The 14,049-nt window shown below is 43.5% G+C and overlaps 2 protein-coding genes across 2 annotated transcripts in view; both read left to right on the top strand.

Moving 5' to 3' along the window:
- Positions 1-14,049, top strand: part of LOC138350632 (uncharacterized) — a 199,898-nt gene that overhangs the window by 167,485 nt on the left and 18,364 nt on the right. The window lies entirely within an intron of this gene.
- Positions 2,572-13,112, top strand: LOC138350489 (uncharacterized). Its single transcript, XM_069301508.1, has 2 exons — positions 2,572-5,257; positions 12,763-13,112. Exons 1-2 carry the CDS (start codon positions 2,572-2,574, stop codon positions 13,110-13,112), a joined length of 3,036 nt encoding a protein of 1,011 aa, XP_069157609.1.

Genomic DNA, 14,049 nt, shown 5'->3' with positions numbered 1-14,049 from the left:
ACAGTGGATTATTGGCACATCTTGTTAATTAGGGTAATTAACTCCTTTCCCGTGAATTCACAGTGTTTGATGAGACCTGCTTAGGCAGTGCGGAGTGAGACGTATTTATGGATGGTTAATTATCGGTCCTGGTGACAGTTAATTAATGGCTCAGTAATTAGTGGGTTAATTAGGGTAATTAACACTCACTAGTAATTTTTTGACACAGACTGTGGAGAAGCTACCAAGTTAGGGTAGGCTTAGTTAACGTAACTCAATGGGGATGTAATTAGTGGTCCGTTTGACCTTAATTGAGAATTACTCACTGAATACTTGCAAGGAGTCAAGTGTGTTGTAATATGTTGAGTTATTGTTAACAAGAGAGAGACAAGTGTTAAAGATTAACGTAGAGTATCATCATGTTGTTGTCTAGTGGGGGACAATTGTTTGTGATTACCGTGGTACTTTGTTGCTGACTGCTGCGATCAGTCAATTAACGTAATTAATCACTTCAGGCAATTTCTTTTGGTTGTCGTCTGGTGACGAGAGTAGAGTCATACTAGGGATCTGTGGAGCTGTGTCCCAGAATTCCCGCCTTGCCTGTCGGTGTATCGGGTTACAACAGGGCAACTTCTTAGTGGGAGTTGCAAAGAGTGTTCACACGGGGTTGTGATAGGGGGGAGTCACTGTTAGACTTCCACCTAGTTACGTAGGTCTCTCCTGGGGGGCGGGAGGATCCCTAAGCTTGTGATTATAGTAGCTGTCAGGGGAACCGTGACACTATTGATTGCCTGCTTGTGTCTTTGTTTCAGTGGATCCTTCATTTGTTCAGTTAGTTCATGTGTCAGCCCGAAGTGTCAGCAAGATGGAGCCTGCTGTCACTTCTCGAGGGGCTGTTGAATAGCTGTGTTGCAAATGCCACTTGATGTACAATAACGTAACCATTCGCTGTGGTGTAACTTAGTCTGTGATATTTTCTTTGATTTGCAATATTGCGTCATCAGTGGGCACACCTGTGTTCAGGTTAGTTCAGTATGCAGCCTCACAGCAAGGGTTGCTATTTAGCTGTTTGTTATCGTGCCACTGGATTGACATTAACGTAACGTAAACTCGGTAATGTAGTAGTTAGTCTCTTGTTATTAATAAATTGTTATGTTATAGAAAACAGTCTTTGATGTCAACCCTTCAACCATATTATTCCACTATATTTCTGCATAAGATTATTAAATGTTGATGTGATTTTGATAAGGCGGCTGTTCTTGGGAATTCGAATTCCAATTCATAGCGCCACTTCAAATATAAATATTTGATTGTGAGAACCCGTCGGTTACCCTTTATTAGTTTTAACGTCCTGTTTAACTAGGAGGAGCCAGCGGCCTATGTGGACAGGTTTTCACCCTTGTTGGTGGAGGCCTGGCGGTTTGCTCCCGCTTTTCCTTTTTCTACTGGACTCATGCTTAACTGCCGTGAGCAGACTTTAAACTTGTAGTCCACCTCCTAAGGGAGGTAGGCGTAGAGAAAAATCTCACAGCAGACATTATTTCTTATTGATACAGATTTATCATTTCTTGTTCTATTTTGTGTTGATGCAGTTAACAACTTATTATTACTACCTTCGATATAACTTTTCATCCTTTTGACAACATCAATAATATCAACTATACTTTCCGAAGAATGTGTAAACATAGCTTCCTTAATCTCTCTTAATAAGGGAGATTTCTAATTCCTGAGATCAACTATGTCATTCTTCTCTTTATGGGTTCAAGTCAAATTATGTCCAGTATATTGTATGTTGACCAAACTGAACTGCATAATCTAAATAGGTCCTTACAAGAGCAAGATAAAGGCAGAGAATAACATTACTAAATGCTACACCATATATTTCTATGCGAGAAAATGAGCACCATTACTCTACCTAAACCAGAAGCCAACACCACAATGATCACAGGAGTTAGGTCAAAATATTAACAAGTTTTAAGTTATAAAATAAAACAAAATGCAGGAGGCAGACTTTGGAATTTTATTTCCTTTAGTGATCTCAAAAATGTATTTCTGGCCCAATGTTTAACACTAACATCTTGTTTTAATAACGTTAAATTGTTCTTCCAGATGACAGAATTCTGAAGAATATGAAGACAGAAGAAATTAACTAGTTAAAGAACAAATTGAAAATAACAAATAAAGCTGGAACCGAATATTGCATTAACATGTGAACACATTTAGTAAAATTGGATTTTTTTGGAAATCACTTATATTTTTGGTAAATTAAGTGACTGTATTGTGGTTAATGCAGTCGGATCATCACAGAGTTTGATTCCCTGGCAGTGTGAGATGCTCAGCCTCCTGATACCTCTGTTCACCTAGCAGTAAATATTAACCTGGAAATTAGTCAACTGTTGAGGGATGCATCCTGAGGAAGGTCTGTCGTTGGCTTAGGAAGGCCTACACAAGCCTAACAAGCTGCCCGTCTCCGACAGTGGGAAACAATGTTATGTTTTTAAACATAATATAATAACAAAACCAGCGTGAGACATTTACTGCTTGTGTGAAACTTGACAACAGTTGTGTGAGGTGAGAATCATACGGCCCAATATGGCCGCCTCGAGTCCTGTTATCCAACCGGAAGATGTGAACAGACTGCGGTATGGACTGGCTGTGACTAAGGCAGGACGAGACGCGCTAGCAAATGTGTTTATGTGGTCGTACCGGGGCACCTTCCCAGTAGTGACTTACCTCACTCAGGACTTGGGGTACACCAATGCTCAGTACAGGCGTGTCTTCGATGCTCAACAGAGGGATAAATTCGAAGTTTCCTCTGACGCGGCAACTTTTGACATCACCCTGTTGTATAAACTCATGCAACGTGTGTGTGGTCTGGCTGAGATGAATGACCCCACGTGGACCACTCCAGGGCCTCAGGGACCATCACTTGAACACCTCATTTACAGCCTGAAGCAACACCGAAACACGTTGGCCCATGATAATGTGAGAATGTCAGAGCAAGATCTTACGTCAACACTGACGGAGCTCAGTGACTTATTGGCTAAGATGCTGGCTGAGGCCGGCGTCCGGTGTAGGACAAACAGCCAGGATGTGGACCACATGACCAGAGATGTCACCGAGTATATTGGTGGTCTGCTAGCGAAGGTCAGAGAGCCGCTGGATCCCTCAGATGTGGCGTACTTGCCTCAGCTCCGCCAGGAGATTAAGATGTTCAGAAGCCACATCACAGAAGAGGTTAAGCAGATGAGCAAGCAGGAGCTAACTGACGGGTATAAACTGCTGTACCAGATTGTTCCCGCACCCTGGCTCCTCCTCAACATTAACTACAACCCAAGTCTTGCTTTTACACGACTACGACTCCTTGAAGATCCCGTCATAGGGGCAAGACCCTCCCATGCGGCCAAGGGTCAGGATAGCACAAGACCCTCCAACGCTGCCAAGGGTCAGGATATAAACTATGAAGACATCTTGAGTATGAGACGAGAGGACAGAAGAGTCCCTCAGTGTGTCCTCCTGACGGGGGAAGGTGGTATGGGCAAGACAACTTTACTCAAGCTCATCCTCGAGAAGTGGGTAGAGGACCCTGCTGCCATACGTCACCTGGGCACTGTGGACCTCGTTTTCTATGTACAATGCAGGGACACACATCTTAATACCTTCGATGATCTCCTCCGCCAGTTGCTGCCTCAAACACTTCGTGATTCTGACGCCGACTTCAAGCTGTTTAAGGAGATAATCTTGAGCTTAAATATATTAGTCCTGATTGACGGCTACGACGAGGTCAACGACCATTCAGGAAGGCTGGTGAAGGAGCTGTTGCACCTGCCTGGCAAGGATGTGAGGTTGGTGATAACCACACGGCCGGGGTGGGACCAACAACTGTCACAGCTCGTCCCACACACCAGACCTCGCTGCAACATCCTCGTCTTGGGCATCACTCCAGAACGTCGCGTGGAGTTCGCCGAGAGAACCATCAAGGTGCTGGTGGAGGGAGAGAGCCAACAGAGTGTCAAAGAGAAATTTACCCAGCGGCTGGAGCAGATGAGTGAGTTCCTGGGTGAGTACCTCAACACTCCACTCACCTTGACCTTGTTGGCGCTGCTGTGTGTCGAGGCTCCAGAAGAATTTAACAACCTCACCACAAACACTCAAGTCTACGAGAAGATTCATGACTTCATAACCAACAAACTGGTGTCCAAACTCACAGACAAACATGTGGCTGACCCCAAAAGAAAATGTGACCAGTTTTTGAGGTTCTTAGAAGGGATTAGTTTAAGAGGGATCCTGAGGCAGGAGTACGACCTTTGGCCGGAGACGGAAGCGGAGATTAGGGAGAAGTGTGACACTTTGGGACTGCCGCAGGAGGAGGTCTTGTCCAACTATTTCACAAGAACCAGCTACCGTCGGGGCCTCAATGCGGTGTGGGTGTTTGGCTATTTTCACGCCAGGTACCAGGAGTATTGTGCCAGCAGGAGGCTGGTCGCTCTCTTGTTGAGGGCTGAGCAAGACCGAGGTGATCCAGCATCACACCGTGTGTCAGGGGAAAGCTCTATAATCATTGACCTCTTGGTGGATGTTGTACGTAAGGAAAAACGCTCCTTGGGAGATCACCTGAGAGAGTCAAAGTTTGATATTAGCGACGTGCTACAAGAGTTTAGGGAGCGCCCCAGATGGCAGAACATTTTACTCAGCACTACCGGGGTGCTGTGTGCCCGGGGAGTAGAGGACAGGTTCATTACTCACATAATTGACCTGTGCGAGATGGTTACACATGAGACTGACGAGCTGTTGAAGCATGTAGCAGAGTCCAGCGGAAGTGAGCACGTCATCCAAGCCGTGTGTGAGAAGCTGCGTACAGAACAAAAGTGGTCAATACGGAGTGTTGACTCGTGGGTTGTCCTGCCGCTTGTCCTTAAGAAGGTGACACCTAAGAAAACTTGCCTAATCATAAAAGATACACCCCAACTAAAGCAGTGTCTGTCTACACTGTTTGTGCTGGCAAAAATGCAAGTAACCATATCCTTATGTCTTGCATATAGTTTATTCAGCAAAGAGAGAAACAGTGATATATCAAAGCAATGTTTGGAGAGGCTGACAGCCCCCGGCAGTAAGTGTATCTTAGAGGAGTTTTATGGTGTCTTGCCTGAGGCAGCCATACCCCTCCTGCCTCACACCCTCGAGAGCCTCGGCCAGCAAATCACACCACAGCAACTGCCCGTACAACTGCCCGTCCTCATCCGTCACCTGTCTCACCTTTCTCACCTGCAGACTCTTGGTAAATATTCATATTTTCCACCATAATTTTTAGGGTTATTTAATAATAATACAAATTTTGCAAAGGGCTTCATTCGTCATGTTTAATATAGTAATTCAGATTTACATTGTTTACATATATGTTTCCAACCTTATGGACGAAAGACTCCTTATATTGTTTACAAACATAATCACCTTATGGGAGACAAACACCTTATTTTGTTTACAAATATAATCTTATGGACGACAACCACCTTATTTTGTTTACAAATATAGTCACCTTAAGAGCGACAAACACCTTATATTGTTTACAAATATAGTCACCTTAAGGTTGACAAATACCTTATATTGTTTACAATTATAGTCACCTTAAGGTTGACAAACCTTCTACTTTGATTACAAATATAGACTTATTAAGGGCGACTACTCCATGAATAAAAATTTTTCGAAACATTCCGCTGCTGTATATATTCTTGTGCATAAATAATTTCATGAAGTATTTAGCGACGCCAAACTTTTGGTTCAGATGACTTACCACTTTGGCTTTGACTCGTGGTACAGATCTCCTTTCACTGTGACCTAATTCCTGTTCAAGATGACCTTTCGTTGAAGACATCATAAGAAGGAAGGTGAAACTTGGCGTTCAAGTTTCTTGGCGTTCACAGTTTCAATCAATTTGTTGACCATTGCTTTCAGTTCGGCTGTAGTGTCCTTCGTTACCCTTTGGAATTTAGTTTGTTCAGAGAGTATGAGTTTCATTTTCGCCAGATATTCGTCTTTTTTAAGAATGACGTATATTGGCGACTTGTCGCCTCTCCTGACAACTATCTCCTTGTTCTCACGAAGGCTCTTAGCTGCCGCTTTGAGCTCGGGGGACAGTACGGTGATTCTGTAGTTGCCTCGATTCTTTCCTCCTTCCGCAATAAGTTCTGCTTGTAAGATATCTTTGGTGGTGACCTTCTTTTGTGCTTCGAGGTCGAATATGTCGTCCAACAGAATCTCCAACTCCACTTTCCGGGCCATCTCACTCGGTCTGGACATAACGTGACAGTTTATACCCAGATTTAGGAGAGTGACTTGGTCCTCAGTGAGGTTGATTCCTGCAAGGTTCAGGAAGCCATCTCTTGGTCGTGGAATTGCCATAGTCGGAGGGGACAAGAAATCCGGACTCCACCTGCCAAAGATCATTGGGGAATATAAACCTGGATATGCGTATGGAAATGTCAAGACACACAAGCCTGGAAACCAACTTCGGCCAATCATTAGCCAGATACCCACACCCACGTACAGACTGGCAAAGCGACTCAACGGCCTGCTGACTCCTTATGTTCCTTGCGCCTTCAGCCTGAAGTCTCCAAAGGAATTTGTTGACTTACTGCGGGGCACACGGGCCACAGGGATAAGAGCCTCGTTGGACGTAGAATCGCTGTTTACCAACGTACCTGTGGACGAGACAATCGGGATGATAGCCGACAGAGTGTATCGTGATCCAGCCTGTACTCCTCTTGACATACCAGAAAATATTCTGAGGAAACTACTCCAAGCTTGTACTAAAGAGGCACCCTTCTTGAGCCCGGATGGGCACATGTATAAGCAAGTAGATGGAGTCGCCATGGGTTCTCCCCTAGGTGTCCTGTTTGCAAACTTCTACATGGGTACCATCGAGCAAAAAGTCTTAGTCGACATGAACTTGAAACCGGCCATATACTGCAGGTATGTTGACGACATTTTTACACAGGTACCTGATGTCAGACATCTGCAGGAGCTGAAGGAGGCATTTGAGCGGAATTCCGTGCTGCGTTTCACTTACGAGATGGAGAAGGATGGGAAGCTGCCCTTTCTAGATGTAACAGTCATGGAAAAGAGCGGAGGTTTCCACACTGCAGTCTACACTAAGGAAACGAATATAGGAATGTGCCTAAATGCCAACAGCGACTGCCCAGACAGGTACAAGAGGAGTGTTGTTAACGCATATGTCGACCGTGCTCTCAGCCACAGCTCAGAATGGAAGCAAGTCGACGAAGAACTCTGTAGGGTAAGGCAGGTCCTAGTCAACAACGGCTTCTCCAATGGTTTCGTCGAAGACATCATAAGAAGGAAAGTGAAACACCATGCAACCTCTGAAGAGACAACTAACACAACACCTATACCCCCTATTAGACTATTTTACAGGAACTTCTTTTCCACAGCTCATAAAACGGAGGAAAGGGTCCTGAAAGATATTGTTAATAGAAACGCTATCCCTACAGACAAAAATCAGAGGATACAACTGACGATTTACTATAAAACCAGAAAAACGGCTAGCCTACTCATGAGAAACTCTCCAGACACAAAACAGAACGCTTTAAAAGAGACTAACGTCGTCTATGCCTTCAAATGCCCTCTTGGGGACTGTAAGCTCCAAAAAACCCAGTATATAGGCTAGACAACAACATCTCTTTCTAGGCGTTTAACGATGCATAAGCAACAGGGCTCCATTAAGGAACATATAATCTCTTCCCACAACCAAACCATCGCCAGAGAAATCCTAGTAAACAACACAGAAATCATCGATAGATACAGCAATAGCAGGCGGCTTGACGTTTGCGAGGCACTACACATCAAGAAGTCAACACCAGCAATCAACAGCCAATTAATGCACAACTATATTCTACCCACCTCAAGACTCCGCTCCAATATAGAAGCATCAAGAAATATGGACCAATAGGCTTTTTACAAACACTTCTATTCAATACCCATTGTTTCGTGTTCTGTCTTGTGTTGATGAAATTAATACCCTATTAATGCCACCTCTTGTTCTGTCTTGTGTTGATGAAATTAATACCCTATTAATGCCACCTCACCCCATCCACCTCACTCAAATGTAGATATAAAATCGGAGATGCGTAAGTTCTATTCAGTTGTGTATTTGTAAATTAAAGTCTTTGAAAATGTAATAAGTTTTACGAAACGCGCTCGTGTCGCGTCAGACTAGAAATAAAAATGAATTTTGGAGAAGTGATTTTTGATTTACCTCCAACAGTGAAGCGTAATGTACGAAAGATTGAGAAAATTCGTGTTAGAATTATTAATCTTACTTTTTCGGTCATATTTAATAATATATATATATATATATATATATATATATATATGCAAACAAGCCTGAATGGTCCCCAGGACTATATACAACTGAAAACTCACACCCCAGAAGTGACTCGAACCCATACTCCCACAACTGGTATGTACAGGGACGCCTTAATCCGCTTGACCATCACGACCGGACATAAGGAAGTGATAGCCGAGGCTATATGAACCACTTCCCCGCCGGCACTCGGATGGTAATCTTGGGCATAGCATTTTATCAAATCACCTCATTCTTTGGGGCACACGTGAGGAACACAAATGCAAACAAGCCTGAATGGTCCCCAGGACTATATACAACTGAAAACTCACACCCCAGAAGTGACTCGAACCCATACTCCCACAACTGGTATGTACAGGGACGCCTTAATCCGCTTGACCATCACGACCGGACATAAGGAAGTGATAGCCGAGGCTATATGAACCACTTCCCCGCCGGCACTCGGATGGTAATCTTGGGCATAGCATTTTATCAAATCACCTCATTCTTTGGGGCACACGTGAGGAACACAAATGCAAACAAGCCTGAATGGTCCCCAGGACTATATACAACTGAAAACTCACACCCCAGAAGTGACTCGAACCCATACTCCCACAACTGGTATGTACAGGGACGCCTTAATCCGCTTGACCATCACGACCGGACATAAGGAAGTGATAGCCGAGGCTATATGAACCACTTCCCCGCCGGCACTCGGATGGTAATCTTGGGCATAGCATTTTATCAAATCACCTCATTTTTCAGTTGTATATAGTCCTGGGGACCATTCAGGCTTGTTTGCATTTGTGTTCCTCACGTGTGCCCCAAAGAATGAGGTGATTTGATAAAATGCTATGCCCAAGATTACCATCCGAGTGCCGGCGGGGAAGTGGTTCATATAGCCTCGGCTATCACTTCCTTATGTCCGGTCGTGATGGTCAAGCGGATTAAGGCGTCCCTGTACATACCAGTTGTGGGAGTATGGGTTCGAGTCACTTCTGGGGTGTGAGTTTTCAGTTGTATATAGTCCTGGGGACCATTCAGGCTTGTTTGCATTTGTGTTCCTCACGTGTGCCCCAAAGAATGAGGTGATTTGATAAAATGCTATGCCCAAGATTACCATCCGAGTGCCGGCGGGGAAGTGGTTCATATAGCCTCGGCTATCACTTCCTTATGTCCGGTCGTGATGGTCAAGCGGATTAAGGCGTCCCTGTACATACCAGTTGTGGGAGTATGGGTTCGAGTCACTTCTGGGGTGTGAGTTTTCAGTTGTATATAGTCCTGGGGACCATTCAGGCTTGTTTGCATTTGTGTTCCTCACGTGTGCCCCAAAGAATGAGGTGATTTGATAAAATGCTATGCCCAAGATTACCATCCGAGTGCCGGCGGGGAAGTGGTTCATATAGCCTCGGCTATCACTTCCTTATGTCCGGTCGTGATGGTCAAGCGGATTAAGGCGTCCCTGTACATACCAGTTGTGGGAGTATGGGTTCGAGTCACTTCTGGGGTGTGAGTTTTCAGTTATATATATATATATATATATATATATATATATATATATATATATATATATATATATATATATTTATATATATATATATATATATATATATATATATATATATATATATATATATATATATATGATTTGGTAATTCTCGTCTCCTTTCTAGGGAGTACATTTTGAGAGCTTAGGGACGATCCCAATAGTTTAGGTGCTTTATCGTGACTATGTTTGGCGTATCTCCCCTCTATCTCTGTATCCCCTCTATTTAAGCATTCCTGCTCTGAAGGGAGAAGTGAGTACGGACCAGTATTCAAGGAGGGACAGCACAAGCAATTTGGACAGTATGACCATTGTGATGGATCCCTGTATTTGAAGGTTCTCGTGATCCATCTCAACATTTTTGCAGTTGGGGCTAAATTTGCTTGGTTTTGCTCCCTATACGTTAGGTCGTCAGACATCATTATTGCCAGATCCTTTACATGTTGCTTTCCTCACTATATTATTTTCTGCAAGATTCACAGAACTACCTCTTTTCCCAGCATGATTCACGTAGCTTCCTCTCTTTCCCGCGAGATTTACGGAGCATCTTCTCTTGTCCGCAAGATTCACGGAGTTTTCTCTCTTTCCTGCAAGATTCACAGAGCTTCATCTCTTCCCAGCAAGATTCACGGAATTTCCTCTCTTCCCAGCAAGATTCAAGGAGTTTCCTTTCTTCCCTGCAAGATTCGCGGAGTTTCCTCTCTTCCCTGCAAGATTCGCGGAGTTTCCTCTCTTCCCTGCAAGATTACCAGAGCTTCCCAACATGATTCATGAAGCTTCCTCTATTCCGTGCAAGTTTTACGGAGCTTCTTCTCTTACTCGCAAGATTCACGAGCTTCCTCTCTCCCATGCAATATTCACGGGACTTCATATCTTCCCCACAAGATACACTGAGCTTCCTCTCTTTCCCGGCAAGATTCACGGTGGTATCTTCCACTGCCAGCAGTAGGGTCTAAAACCTGAGAAAACTAAATACTCCTCTACGTCAATGTTACTCTTTAAACGCGCCTATTCTTACCTAACCGAACCTGAACTTAACCTGAATTTACCTGAGGACCACAATGTCTCTAGTATCCTCGACGGGGACACGAAATCGAGGGCTTGTCATAGGTCCCCCGATTTTTCATTATGATTTTATCTAGCTTGATTTTGAACGTAATAATGTGTTGGCATTTACGCATTCGGCGCGTAGGCGGTTCCACAAGTTTAAACTCCTGTGGGTGAAAAAGCATCCTGTCCTACATTGTGGCTTGTTGAGCTTGAAGCAGTTGCTCCATGTATGTGTTACATATGACCATTTAAAGAAGTGGTCTGGAACAATATTCTATAAATTGTTCATTTTAAAAGTTTTGATGAGCACAGTCGTGGCATGTTTGGCTTGCAATGGTCCTCAACCGGTCCTGGCATATGAGTTGACTTAGATCTGGAATGATGTTTGTCGCTAGTTGGTGAACTTTCTTCAAAGTAGTTACTGTATGTCCTTCTGAAGACGAGGACTCCATGCGTGGATACAGTAGTCTAAGTGGAGGCGCCCCAGAGATTTGTTCAGTTGAAATACCAACAGTACCAACAATAACTTTAAACATTAGTGTGGGTATTGGAATGTTATGTAATTTCTCTTGTGTGACCACCTATGTAAAGTATACAGTGTTGACTGCCTTTTTATTATCCATTATAACTTGGTTGGTCTTGTGTTTTGGTTTTACCGAATCTTCGATTTTGGTTTTACTTCTTATGCTTGCATATAAAGACTTTGTATATTTATGTTTTGGCCAAGTTTTCTTTCGTAGCTTCTTTTGGTTGATCTCATTTCCTAAGTGGCTGAATATAGAGTCCCTCTTTATATCTCATAATCTATATTGTTCTTTGTGGAGTTATATCTTCTCCATATCTTAGTCATTAGAACTATTTAATGTGTTATCCATCTTGTTCTCTTGCTTTTCTAACTTCGTGACATATATTTTTGAACAAGTTCAGTGATGAACATTAATTTTTTCAAAATGTTTCCATATCTTGAAGTCCTATTTGCTCCCTCCAGGAGGTGTTTTTGCAATTCCTCCTTCACCTTGAGTCTCCTCAAGGGTAGTCAAGAAAGTCATTATCCTAAACCATTATATTGGTTTCTGTAACTGCCATCCCTCTTAGAATGTTGTGATCACAAGATGAGGCGAGCTTCTCCCCACCATATATTTGGTTGACCATATCGTCCTCTGATGTTAGATCTAGATCTAACAAGATTTAAATAGCTTTGGTGGACTTTGTCACCTGCTGTATGGGAAAGGACTTAAATATAAGGTCAAGAAATTGTTCTCCTTCCAATTTCATATTAGATTCACCTAATCCATTGTCTCATAGTTAAAGTCTCCCATTATAGAAGCTTTCAGCTACCGCATTAATCTCATTATGCAGATCACTAACATCCTCTGTTGTTCCTCTGTCTGTCCTGTAGCAAACTCCAACTGTCAGTTTGCTACCACCTTGAACTAGTATGTTGCACCTTACAGATTCTGAGTCTTCTATGGAACCTACTTTCTCATTGCTGGTTGCAATCAAGTGCTCTATTAGATACATTCATATTATTATTATTATTATTATTATTATTATTATTATTATTATTATTATAACATCATTTCGCAGCCAAGTGGTTACATAACAACATTTCTGCTGGTGGTCACACAACGGAACATATTTCAGTAAAGAATTTTTAATTTTAAAAGCTATTAATATATAGTTTAGATGCTATTAATACTATCCAAAATACCCAGTTGTCATCAGGTAATAAACCCAGCAGTAAGGTGAGTGGATGGCTCAGTATGTCTTCTTGTTATATCTTAGAACATACCAGTAACGACAGTGACTGTATCTCAGTGTATGTCTTCAGGCATTATCCTGGACGCCACGGGCTACGTGGACCCGGACACCCTGGACGCCAGGAGCTACGTGGACCCGGACACCCTGGACGCCACGGGCTACGTGAACCAGGACACCCTGGACACCAGGAGCTACGTGCACCCAGACACCCTGGACGCCACGGGCTATGTGGACCCGGACACCCTGGACACTCTGCCGTACCAGGGAAGGAGGCTCGACCTGACCATCAGGCGGGGCCTCACTGATGACGACCCCGCCATAGACTGGTGCTGCCACCTGGCAGCTCAGCTGTGTCCTCCCTCAAGAGGAGGGTATAGTCTTCTGTGGTTCCGTGACACGCGTCTCACCAGTACGTATTGACGACATTTTAACACGTGAATATCTGTAACTCAGTTGTTTAATTCACAGTGCTTCTAGTGGTTTCATAAATATTTTTACATTAAAAGTCATGAATTAGAGAACTTATAAGGCTTCTTGAGTAACTTTGAGCACCGTTTAGCGACCAAGAATATTCATCAAGCAAGTTTCACTGCTTATAAGATAACACTGATCAATATTTAGCCCAACATTGTCTTGCTTAATACGAGCTAGATTTACTTGATATAAGTTTTCTTTGGCATGAGTGTGTGACATAGACAGGTGTGGGTGGGGAGAGTAGCCAGGTGTGGGCTTTAGTGTTCCCTCTCATCTACATGTGTGGGTTGGGAGAGTAGCCAGGTGTGGGCTTCCGTGATCCTTCCTATCTGCAGGTGTGGGGAGGGAGAGAAGAAGGTGTGGGCATCAGTGTCCCCTCTCTTGTGCAGGTGTGGGGGTGGAGAGTTAACAGGTGTATGCTTTAGTTTTCCCTCTCATCTGCAGATGTGGGTGGGGAAAGTAGTCAGGTGTGAAGGAGACAGGTGTTGGTTTACTGTTCCGTCTCATATACAAGTGGGCGCTGGCAGTGGTCCCAGCTGTAGAATTCAGTTTTCCTCTGATATGCAGGTTTGGATGAGGAGAATAGGCTGGTGTGGGGCTTCTTCTGCAGGTGTGGGTGGGGAGAGTAGCCAGGTGTGGGCTTCAGTGTTCCCTCTCATCTGCAGGTGAGGCTCAGAACATAATTTTAGGTTGCCACAACGTACCTGGAAGGTGTTTGAAAGCTGTGACAACGTTTGTTTCATGTATTAGCTACGTTATTGTGTGGTTGTAAATAAGTTGCCACAACTTACTGCACAACTTTGGCTAAACAATTTTGAGACCGTGTCGCAACCTTAAATGTTGCATAAAAATCGTTTTCCTGATTGATGGAATATATATAAAA

This window comes from Procambarus clarkii, chromosome 46, assembly GCF_040958095.1.
Source record: "Procambarus clarkii isolate CNS0578487 chromosome 46, FALCON_Pclarkii_2.0, whole genome shotgun sequence".
Lineage (NCBI taxonomy): Eukaryota > Metazoa > Arthropoda > Malacostraca > Decapoda > Cambaridae > Procambarus > Procambarus clarkii.
Note: the sequence above shows the minus strand (reverse complement) of the source record. Positions and strands in the feature narration are given on the sequence as shown.